This window comes from Hemitrygon akajei, chromosome 10, assembly GCF_048418815.1.
Source record: "Hemitrygon akajei chromosome 10, sHemAka1.3, whole genome shotgun sequence".
NCBI classification, from domain to species: Eukaryota; Metazoa; Chordata; class Chondrichthyes; order Myliobatiformes; family Dasyatidae; genus Hemitrygon; species Hemitrygon akajei.
In genome coordinates this window covers 50278328-50290995 of record NC_133133.1, presented here as the reverse complement: position 1 = coordinate 50290995, position 12668 = coordinate 50278328, and the positions used below count along the sequence as shown (strand labels likewise).

At 37.4% G+C, this 12668-nt stretch overlaps 1 protein-coding gene across 1 annotated transcript in view; it reads right to left on the bottom strand.

Moving 5' to 3' along the window:
• Positions 1-12438, bottom strand: part of xpnpep2 (X-prolyl aminopeptidase (aminopeptidase P) 2, membrane-bound) — a 117423-nt gene extending 104985 nt beyond the window's left edge. The window contains exon 1 of the mRNA XM_073058249.1: positions 12346-12438. Within this exon, the coding sequence (XP_072914350.1) occupies positions 12346-12394 (49 nt within the window). The 5' untranslated portion in view covers positions 12395-12438. The remainder of the gene's footprint in view (positions 1-12345) is intronic.
• Between the last annotated feature and the right edge of the window lie 230 nt (positions 12439-12668).

The window sequence follows — 12668 nt, the reverse complement described above, 5'->3', positions numbered from 1 at the left end:
ATCTCATCTTGAGGAAAGCTTTAAGGTAGCGACGGGAACTCACAGAAAATGGCAGACAGAAACCAGACCAGATTTGATAAACATTTGACAGCTTCAGAGTTGAGAACAGGAGACGGAGTGCTAGTAAGGAATGTGTGTCTACGAGGTAAAGATAAACTTGCCGATAAATGGGAGGAAATAGTCTATGTACCTGTGAGTCAAGCTGGTGATCTGCCTCTTTACAAGGTACGTCCTGAGAACCACTCTGGGCCCATATGAGCATTACATAGGGATCTATTGCTCCCTCGTGGATTTTATCCTTCTGAAGACAATGAACAACGTTCTCCTGTCGCTGTTTGCAAGTATACAACTCGCAGTACTAAGAATGAGCAGTCAGCTGAAGAGGAAGAAAATCCAATTGACTCTGAAGAGGATGAGGAGGAGGTATTACATCAGACCAAGACTTGACATTGTAGATGAACGTTCTAAGAGTTGAGAAACTTGTGAACGTTTACACAGAAGAACTGTGGGCTCCAATCCAAGCCCAAACCAGCCATTTACAGCCACTCCGGTGGCAGCCCCAGTGCTGGAATCCCAAAGAAATGCAAGTTACTTATCTGATGTAGAGGAAACCACCGTAGAAAGTAACTTACCTGTCAGGCCTGAAAAAAATCCGGTGGAAGAAACAACAAATGAGGAAATGTGTAATCAGTGCATGCCACCTGATGGAGGAAGTCTGGAAATTTCGTCAATCCCAAAAGAGTTTGAAGTTCGACAAGAAAAAGAGACACGTGATGAAGTGTTGACTAAAAAAGACAGTACAAATGAAAATTCTCTCAAAGAAGAGCCTGAACTCAGGAGGTCTTCTAGACACAGAGAAAAACCTAGAACTCTAACATAACCTGAGCTAGGAAATCCTTTAGTGACCAGTTCAGTCCCTTTACCAGGCTCTGAGATCAGCTATGGTAGAGTCCCTTCCAGATTACACATATGAAGAACATCCCAAATCCATTACAGTGCAAAGGGATTTGCATAAAGTCAAAGGGGGAGGGGGTAACCCAGGTTAATTAAACCTAAAGATGTAATGTTAGAAACCTCCACCTGCAGCGGGATGAAAATGAGGGTTACTGATTTTTTAATTTTTTTTTTGAAAAGCGCTGAGCGAGAAGAGGCCCGGCTGACGCAGCACGGACAAGGAGAGAAATGAAGCAATGATTAGAAGCTGAAGCCGGGGGTCTCAGGATGGCGCTCATGGAGTAAACCGCTTTTAGGCTTTGCTCCAAACCTTTTGCGTCTTTTTGGCCTACAGACACCCCTTGGGGGATCTTTTTGTGCTTGTTCTGGAGGGGTCTGGACATGCAGAGTTTTTCTTTTTGACTGTTTGAGTTGTTTTCGGCTTGCTGGGGTGTCTGGAGTGGAAGGGTCGGGACAGACGAGAAAGCCGATGACTTTGGAATCGATTGTGAAGCTTGTGGAGGACGGGTTTGAACAGCTGGAGAGGGGGATGGCCGTGGAGTTTTCTCGGTTTGATGGACGTTTGGGGCTGGTTGAGGATGGGCTCCGGACGCTTTCACTGGAATCACGGGGGCGGCGGGTGGGTATTTTGGCTCTTGGGGAGACCGCTCGCAAGAGGGATCGTATAGTTGAGGGGATGCGGGAGGAGTGGGCTTTGACTTTTCAACAGATGGATCGTTGTAAAGTTGGGATTGCTGATTTGGGGGGTCGCTCTCGAGGACAGGATCTTCGATTGATTGGGATTCCAGGGGAATTTGGGAGCGGTGATCTTGCCGTTTTTTTCTCTGGATTTCTAGTGGATGTCTTGGGTCCAGAGGTGCTAGACTCTTCCCCGCTAGTCGATCGGGCACGCCGTGTCTCCCGTTTTCGGTCGGATTCAAGTTTGGGGCTGTGACGTGTGGTTCTTCGGGTCCATTGCCCTCGTGCCAGGGAAGGTTTGGTTCGGGTGGCTCGAGAGGGGGGGGGGTGATCAGCCATCGGGAGTTTGGATTTCGCATTCTGGAGGACTGTGGCCCTGGGGTCTTGGGGGCGAGAGTGGCTTTTGGATCGGTTGTGTCGAGATTTCGCCGGAGGGGCTGCAGGCGGGTGCTGTTGCTTCCAGCGCACTTGGGGGTTACTCTCGGTGGCGGAACTTTTCGGCTGTTTGGGTCTCCAGCGGATGCTCGAAATTTCCTGGGGCGGTGACATTCTATCGGGCTGACTAGTGTAGTTTGGCCTGTGGATTTGGATCTGTTACAGAATGATGTTTGGGGTTTTTTTTGGGTAAGGCTTACATGTATTTCTTGTATGCGGTTGAAGCTCTTTTTGCTCGGTTCATTTTGACTTTATTACTTTTCCATATTATTAATCTATTAGCGTTGAAAATAACTTATTAGGGGTTTTTCACCCCTTTTTGCTTTTCTTTTTAAGCTGATATACGCTTTTTTGTACTCTTGGCATTTGAATGTTGAGATTTTAAAAAAATAAAATGTCCTTTCTTCTTCCCGGCAGACTTTAGTGCTGGGAACGTCATATTTGTTTTGATGTGTTTGAAAGTTTTAAACTTTCATTTAAAATACCAATCCAGTATTAGTCATCTATGGGTGTTATCGTTTTAATTCTTTTTTTAACCCTTTTGTTTATATACATTTATAATACTAATTTTATATTTTAACTTTTATTATACCAACCCTCTCTTATAATGTGTGTTGTTTGTATTTTTTTTTAACTTTGTTGCGTCTGAGTTGCCGTCTTGAGACACGGGGGGTAATTTTAGTATTAGACTGCTTGCTTGCCTCTTTTTGGCTTTTTTCCTGGGGTTTTGAGGGTGGAGGGAGGGGGATTTTTCTTTTTTCTTTTCTTTTTGTTTGCTTTCTGCTTAGTTTTATTTCATGGGCTTATATGAAACTACAAAAATGGTCGCAGTGCCGTGACTTCCGGTTTCTCCTTGAACTCACTTCCTTCTTCCGGGTTCATGAGTTCACTTTTTTTTCAAACTTATGTGTTAATTGTAATAGATATTGTCAATATGGATAGGACTATTAACTTTGTTTCTTGGAATACTAATGGTTTAAATCATCCGATCAAACGGAAAAAAATATTCAAAGTATTCCATAGAATGAATGCTAATGTTATTTTTGTACAAGAGACTCATGTAAGGAAGGTGGATAGTCAACGGTTGTTTAGGTTTTGGAAGGGCCAACAGTATCACTCAAATTCGCAAGCCAAAGTGAGAGGTGTTTCTATTTTTATAGATTCATCAACTTCTTTTATACATCATGAAACAATTTCAGATCTGCAAGGTAGATTTTTGCTTATTACTGGTCTACTTTTTAATCAAAAAGTTGTTTTAGTTAATGTGTATGCTCCAAATACTGATTGTCCTGAATTTTTTAAATGTTTTTTTACATCCTTTCCTAATTTGAATCAATATAGATTGATAATGGGTGGGGATTTTAACTGTTGTTTAAACCCTTTGATGGATAGATCCAAGCCCACCCAAACTCTTCCGAATAAATCAGCTTCTCTTATTAACTCTTTTATGATTGATTCAGCTATTTGTGAAATTTGGCGTTTTTTACACCCTAATGACAAGGAGTTTTCATACTTTTCCCATGTTTACCATAATTACTCAAGAATTGATTACTTTTTCATTGATCACCATTTACTTACAGATGTTATGGATTGTAAATATGATTCTATTACCATATCTGATCATGCACCTTTGAAGTTATCTATTAAGATGACGGATTCATCTATTAATACTAAAGGTTGGAGGTTCAATCCTGTTTTATTGCAGGATCCTGACTTTGTCAACTTTATTAAACAGCAAATTGAATTGTTTTTCTTAACAAATTTTACAGCAGAGATCTCTAGTGGAACTTTGTGGGATACTTTTAAGGCATATATTCATGGACAGATTATTTCATATTCTGCTGGAGTTAGGAAACGAACTAATTCTAAAATATTAATACTAGTTGATAAAATTAAAGCAATTGACAAGATTTATTCAATGACCCCTAGCAAAGAACTTTATAAAGAAAGAGTGGAACTTCAAATGGAGCATAGCTTACTATTATCCTCTTCGATTGAAAGTCAGTTAATTAAATCAAAAGCCCAATTCTATATATATGGAGATAAGTCTGGTAAATTACTAGCTAATCAATTGAAAATTGTTTCAGATAAACGACAGATTACTAGGATTCGTAAACAAGATGGTACTTTGACGATCGATCACAAAGAGATAAATAAAGCCTTTCAAGATTTTTATAATTCCTTATATCAATCAGAATGTACTAAGGACTCTTCTATAATAAATGAATTTTTAAGGAAATTGAATATTCCAAAAGTAACTGTTGAGGATAGTGTATTTTTGGATACACCTATTACAGAGTCTGAAATAGAAAAGGCTATTTTTCAATGAATTCGGGTAAAGCTTCTGGTCCAGATGGTTTTTCTACAGAATTTTTAAAATCTTTTTCTTCCATACTTTCTCCTTGGCTTTATAAAATTTTTAAAGATGCATTAAGTATAGGTAAACTACCACAATCTTTTTATGAAGCTTCTATTTCTTTAATTCTTTTTTTTTTTTCTAAATTTTATTTAATTAAATTTTTAAATGATTACAAGTGAAGAAAAAAGGATATGTGACCCTTCCCCCCTCCCCTTAATCCCTCCCCCCTAACTTCCCTATATAAAGAAAATTAAGAAAGAAAGAAAAGAAAGAAAGAAAGAGTGCCTGGTTGTTGGAAGGTCTCCACATGCTCCATGGAGTTCTTAATAACTTTAGTATATGTATTTATTTCTTTCCCCAAGTAGCCATTAATTTTCTCTTCAGAGCACCTATATATTTAATCCTGTCTTTTGTAAATAAGGGCCCCAGATTTTCAAAAATGTTTCATATTTATCTCTTAAGTTATAAGTAATTTTTTCTAATGGAATACAGCCATAGATTTCTTTTTTCCAACAATCTATACTTAAATATGTATCTGATTTCCAAGTAATTGCAATAGCCTTTTTGGCTACAGCCAGCGCAATTTTTATAAATTCTTTCTGATATTTATTAAGTTTAAGTTTTGGTTTTGTCCCTTCAATATCACCTAGTAAAAGTAATATTGGATTATGAGGAAGTTTTATTCCCGTAATTTGTTCCAATAAAAGTCTTAAATTTGTCCAAAAAGGTTGAATTTTAGAGCAAGACCATGTAGAATGTAAAAATGTACCAGTTTCTTGGTTGCATCGGAAACACTGATCAGATAAACTTGGATTTAATTTATTTATTTTTTGTGGTGTAATATATAATTGATGTAAAAAATTATATTGCACTAATCACACATGATGAGACAAAAAAATCTTTATTAGCAAAGAGATCTTTAATTCAAAATAGACTTATTCCTTTTACAATGGACAATCAACTTTTATATAATTGGTTTCAACAAGGGATTAAACATATAGGAGATTGTTTTGAAGGAGGTATATTAATGTCATTTGATCAACTAAAGAATAAATATAAAATATCAAATAACACTTTATTTTGTTACTTTCAATTAAGGGCTTATATAAGAGAAAAACTAGGTCAAACAATGTTATTGCCGAAATCTAAAGAAATAGAAATTTTAATTCAAAAAGGAAATATTAAAAAATTTATATCTTGTATGTATAATTTGATTCAAAACCAGGCAACTAAACAAGGAGTCCATAAGTCAAGACAAAAATGGGAAAGTGATTTGAATATTAAAATTGAAGAAACAAATTGGTCAAGACTGTGTCTTGACAGTATGACAAATACAATAAGTATTTCTTTAATTCTTAAAAAAGATAAAGACCCTACTGAATGTGCATCCTATCGGCCTATATCCTTGTTGAATACGGATTTTAAGATTTTTAGTAAAATTTTGGCTATTAGATTAGAAAATATATTACCTCGAATTATTTCTGAAGATCAGACTGGATTTATTAAAAACCGCTATTCATCTTTTAACATTAGAAAATTAATTAATATTATTTATACCTCTTCATCTAAAATACCAGAATGTGTCATTTCTTTAGATGCCGAAAAAGCATTTGATAGAGTCGAATGGCCATATTTATTTAATACAATGCAACATTTTAATTTTAGTTCAAAATTTATATCATGGATTAAATTAATATACCATAAACCCCTAGCTTCGGTTTTTACCAATAATCAAAGATCACCTTTTTTTCAGCTATTTCGTGGTACAAGGCAAGGTTGTCCTTTAAGTCCTTTATTATTTGACATTGCTTTAGAACCCTTGGCTATAGCTATTCGTGAATCACCCAATATTTTCGGTATTACCCGTGGGGAGACGACGTATAAGGTATCATTATATGCGGATGACTTGTTATTATATATATCTGACCCTGAAAGATCTATTCCTGCTATTTCTTCTTTGCTCACTCAATTTAGTAACTTTTCTGGTTATAAATTGAATTTTAATAAGAGTGAACTATTTCCATTAAATATGCAAGTTCCAATTTATAATCATGTACCATATAGAATTGTTACAGATTATTTTACTTATTTAGGTATTAAAATTACTAAAAAACATAAAGATTTATTTAAAATTAATTTTCTACCTTTAATTGATCAAATTAAGCAACTTGCTAATAGATGGTCTCCATTATCTTTGTCTTTGGTAGGCAGAGTTAATGCCATTAAGATGATGAAACAACCTAAATTTTTATATTTATTTCAAACATTACCAATTTTTATTCCTAAATCTTTTTTTGATATGGTTGACTCTAAAATATCTTCTTATTTGTGGCAGAACAAAAATCCTAGACTAGGCAAAAAATATTTACAGAAGCCTAAGAAGGAGGGCGGCTTGGCTCTACCAAACTTAAGATTTTACTATTGGGCAGTTAACATACGGTATTTAATATTCTGGACACAAGAATCGACTACAGCTGCTTGCCCACAATGGGTAAATTTGGAATGTAAATCTGTGCAAGATTTTTCATTGATCACAATCTTAGGATCTTCACTTCCTTTTTTGTTAGTTAAAATGAATAAACAGATAACTAATCCCATAGTCAAGTATACATTACGAATTTGGTTTCAATTTCGTAAATTTTTTGGCTTGAATAAGTTTATGCTGTCATGTCCTATAGTATCTAACTACTTCTTTCGGCCTTCATCTATAGATCAAGCTTTTTTATTATGGAAAACAAAAGGTATAACATGTTTTCATGATCTGTTTTTGGATGATAACATTATGTCCTTTGAACAGCTATCTAATAAATATAATTTACCTAAAACCCATTTTTTTAGATATTTGCAAGTCAGAAATTTTCTGTATAATGAATTAAAGTCTTTTTCGAAAGAATGTCCATTGGACATTACAGAAAGAATTTTAGCCCTCAATCCTTGTCAAAAGGGTTTAGTAGCTATCATTTATAATATGATTATGAGTGTACAGCCAGATGTATCAGAAAAAATTAAGAAGGAATGGCAAGAAGAATTGCATTGTCCTATATCTACAGAGCAATGGGAAAAAAATTTGTCATTGGTAAATTCGTCCTCTATTTGTGCTAAACATGCCCTAATACAATTTAAGGTTGTACATAGAGCTCACATGTCTAAAGATAAACTTGCTCGATTTTATTCTTATGTTAATTCAACTTGTGACAGATGTCATTCTGATGTTGCTTCATTGACTCATATGTTTTGGTCTTGTCCTTGTTTACAAAATTATTGGAAAGATATTTTTAATATCATTTCAAGAGTTTTAAATATCAATTTACAACCGCATCCTTTTACTGCAATTTTTGGTTTACCAATGATAGATAATAATCGTCTATCCGCTTCATCTCAACAACTGATTGCATTTGTTACATTAACGGCTAGAAGATCTATTTCATTGAATTGGAAAGAAATTAACCCGCCAACTGTATTTCAGTGGTTTTCTCAAACTATTTCTTGTCTGAGTTTAGAAAAAATTAGAAGTGTGGTTTTTGATTCTTCAGTTAAATTTGACGAAACTTGGAGACCATTTATTCAACATTTTCATATGAGTTAAATGGTCTGATCCTAAACCTTACTGTTATTATCCTTAAGTATTTGGATGGAGGTTCGGAGTTATCGGCACTACTGTATGTATTTAACATTATGCAATTGCCCATGTTGGTTAGTTTTTTTTTTAAAGTTTTCTTTTAGTTTTTTTGGGGGTTTTTTTTTCTCTCTTTTTCGATTCTTTTATATTAATACTATGAGTTTGGGAGGCTTTATATATTGATTATTACATATCTGATTGTCTGTTTAAACTATTAATTATGTACTCTCAAACATTTTGTATTCATATTTCACTTATGTTTTTCTTAAAATTAATAAAAAGATTTAAAAAGAAAAAAAGAAGCTGAAGCCATGAACTGTTAAGAGTGAAATTAGTAGTGAGTACCTTTACCCTACCAACTTGAAACCCTCAGCATGAAACCCCTGGAGGAGAGACAAATAGCGATAAAAGATTTATTGAAGCTATGGGTATAACACGCTGCAGCTATACCGAGACAATATCGGCAGAGACACATGTCCAAGATCCCTACCGTATAGTCGGTCATTAGTTCTGTAAAATCACACCAAGGGATTTAGACAAGTTTGTGTACAAATTTTTGAATTGACTTTCCGTGGGTGATCAACTATTTCATTCCAACGAACCAAGAAAGAAGATGGCGAGGCACACAAGAGTCGATGAACTGGCGCGGGAACGAAATGTGTAATGATGCAGAGGATTTAATACGGTTGGATGTATAAGTTTATTTTCATTAGAAGAATCCAAATTTGATAATCTGCAAAAACTGATTATCTTTGCAAGACTTTAAGTTACTGAATGAGATTTATTTTGTTTAAAAGTTGTAATGTTGGAGAATTGTCATGAAAGGAGTTAAACTGTGTATATATAATTTTTGAATTTGAATTTAAACTTGTAGATATACTGCCTGGAACTGAAACTGAAGTTAACTGTAATACTTAAGAATAGTAATTATATTTGGTTTTCTACTAACTAGTGATAAGTAAAAAGGAAAGTTTAATCTGTACACTTTTAAATAGGAAATAACACTAGATCTAATTAGTTACAGAGATTTGATTAATAAAGGAATCTTGCTGATTCTAACTAAAAAGGAAATTGTTGTGGTTTGATATCTAAGATTTAGAACCAAAACAGAATGCCGGAATTTTGAATTGTTCTTGCTCATGTAAATATTTTGCACATATTGTTTTTCTTACTTCCTGAATAAACCTTATTTCCTGAAATGTGTGATTTCTATTCACTGCCTCCACAGATCTCCATCCTGGGGATCCAAGAACACCATCATGTACACCCAGATGAAGAGATAAGGTTCACAGAGGTAGAGGGGATGCACCTCATCACCTCGTCTGCATGGAGAGAGTCGACGACAATGTCAGCACAAGGCGGAGTAGGGTTGATGTTGAACTGCAAGGCGAAGAAGGCACTGAGGTGCATAGTCTCTGTCAGTGACAGAATCCTTACTGCAGAATTCGACGGAAACCCGGCAACCTCTGTCATCATCTGTTACTCCCCACACAACCGCAGCGAGGAGAAGGAGGTGGAGACCTTCTACAGTAAACTTCTTGAAGTTGTCACTTCAATACCTACACATAACTTCCAGCCTGTGCTCGGCGATTTTAATGCCCAGGTCGGACTGGAAGATGTTCCATACTCATACCACGACTTTGCCAACAGAAATGGACAATACCTAGTTGATTTCATCCAGGAACACAGTCTCATTGCTGCCAACACACAATTCAAGAAGCGAGTGGTAAACTGTGGACATATGAAAACAGAGCCTACCTCAACAGGAAACATCTCAACTACATCCTCATAAGAACAAAATGGCGTAATTGTATGATCAACACAGAAGCCTACAGCACCTTCAGCTCGGTCAGTTCTGACCACAGAGTAGTTGTCAAAGCAAGTGAGACTGAGCCTGCAGCAACCCAAAGCCACAGGTCCCAAGGAGAAGGTAGACTGGAAGGCATTCTCCTCACTATACTTCAAGCCCAGTACACTGTGGAAGTGAGAAATCGCTTCGGCCCACTGGAGAGGGAGGAGGAAGAGACTGCCACCGACCGCCATGAACGGCCCATAGATACACACACAGATGCAACAAAGAGTCTGACTATTGTGAAGCGAATCAAAAAGAGCCGGATCTCAAAACATCCTGACGTTGCAGCAAGAAGTGTGGTCAATGCTTGTCATGCCGAACTTAGAAGGAGTGAAACAAAAGAGCTAAGAGACAAGTTCAAGACAGCAAAGAAGAATCTCTTTGCCACTTACGACCGACTGAAGGAAGAGGAACTAGCTGAGGGGATTAGAGGGATAGAGGCTGCTAATGAAGACCAGCAGCTTGGAGAAACATGGCGCCTAGTCAATGAGATCAGCAGACGGAAGAAGTCCCCATCAGGTCAAATAAGTGGTCAAACAGCAGAGGACTGTGTCCAGACATGGTTTACCCACTTCAAGAACCTGCTGGGAAGCCCTCCAATGATCATGGAAGAAGAAGAGGACATACCCACAATACTAATGCAAGTCAACATCGATGATGGCTCATACACCATTGAGGAACTGAAGAAGGCCAAGTATGCACTCAAACAGGGCAACAGCGTTGGCCCAGATAGAATACCACCAGATGTCCTGAAGAATGACAACCTGGACGACATTTTGCTGGACATATGTAATACGGCACTGACGAAAGGTGACAAACCAGAACAGTGGTCACTCTCAAACATTATCCCTGTCTCCAAGTCTGGATCCCTCACGAAGACAGATAACTACCATGGTATCAGCTTGACCTGCATCTTAGCAAAGCTATACAATTGGATGATCTTGAACAGGATTCGTATCACCATTGACCCTGAGCTAAGATTCAATCAGAATGGTTTTCGGCAGAAGCTCACAACAGTAATGCAAATACTTGCTCTCTGTAGAATCATCGAGGAAGTCAAGAAGAACAACCTACAGCCATGCTTACTTTCATCGATTTTCGCAAAGCTTTTGACTCCACTCACCGAGGTAAAATGCTGAAGATCCTGAAAGCTTATGGAGTGCCAGACCATCTATTGAGAGCAATAGAGTCCAGCTATACTGAGACCACGGCAAAAGTTGTATCACCAGACGGAGAAACAGCAGTGTTCAAGCTCCTGGCTGGTGTTCTTCAACGAGACACTCTGGCAGCCTACATCTTTATAATGGTCCTTGATTACGCTCTACATCAAGCTACCAAAGTTCATGACAAGCTTGGTTTACCATAAAACCAGGACGAACCAAAAGGGTCAGACCAGTTATGCTTACAGATCTCGATTTTGCAGATGACATAGTCCTGCTCTCTGACCAGATTGAGGAAGCACAGCATCTAATGACAAAAGTGGAAATTGAATGCAATAAAGTTGGACTTTACCTAAAGGCTCAAAAGACAGAGTACGTGGCGTTCAACTGCGATGAAGGTACTCTCAAGACCGTAAAGAATGATACCATTAAGAAAGTCTTAAACTATAAGTACCTCGAGTCAAGAATGATGAGTTTGGAGAAGGACATAAAGATACGGAAGGCGCTGGCATGGAGGGCAATGAATGACATGAAGGAAATCTGGAGGTCGAACTTGACCAGAGGGCTCAAAGGAGGATCTTCATAGCAGTCATAGAGTCCATTCTCACGTACGGATGCGAGACGTGGACACTCACCAAGACCATGAGAAAGTCACTAGAAGGTTGCTATACTCGAATGCTCCGGATGGCTCTGATGTGAGTTGGCAACACATTCCTAGAAGATAGCGGTGCAGCTAATATAGATGAACTGAGCACACTGATGTGGGAGAAGGAGGAATGGAGAGTCCATCATCATGCCCGACGCCGGCCCCCTAGGCCTGAGTCGACGTAGTAGTAGTAGTAGTAGTAGTAACCTCCTTCCGAAACCTAGAATCTTCTGATGGCCTACTAGCACCTAGGCAGGGGTGGACAACCTTTTACATTCCATGCGTCAATCTTTTCACGCACAAGTTCAGATGCGCCATTCAACTCTAGTACCCCTATTCAATTCTCGTAAAGATATGTTAATATAAAATTCATGTGTGAAAAAAATCACGTCTGAACTCATGCATTTAAAAAAAACTTGATGCATAGAACGTAAAAGGTTGGCCACCCCTGACCTAGTGCAATCTGATTTTCTCAAAGGGTGCAATGAATAGTCACTCACGATAAGACAGGTGCTATACAGGTGTTACACGACATTTAGGAAAGAAAGATGTTTTCTCTGCCACTTCTCTTCAACAAGGAATTAAGCAAAGTCAAAGAAATTTATGTCAAGAAAAATTATCATAGCAAGTTAATGTACTCACCTTCAAATTGCAGAAGCAACGTCCAGACTGCAATGCAGAAAACTTTCATACTTCAGATGAAGCCTGTCTGCTTACTCAGTGGAAGCAATGCAGTCAACTGTTCAAATGTGTGATTAGTCAAACTTTAACAAGCTGTACCAAGGTCACATGGATATTTTATTGGCAAATCATAAATGACATTTTTTTACAATGTTAACAGCCCCAAGTGTGGGAAATTCTGTTCTAATTACTACATTGAATTAAAAGTACATAGAATGATTTGTGGCAGAGAGTTAAAAATATCACAATAGTTCCGGCTTGCCCTCATGACAACACTGCTATTA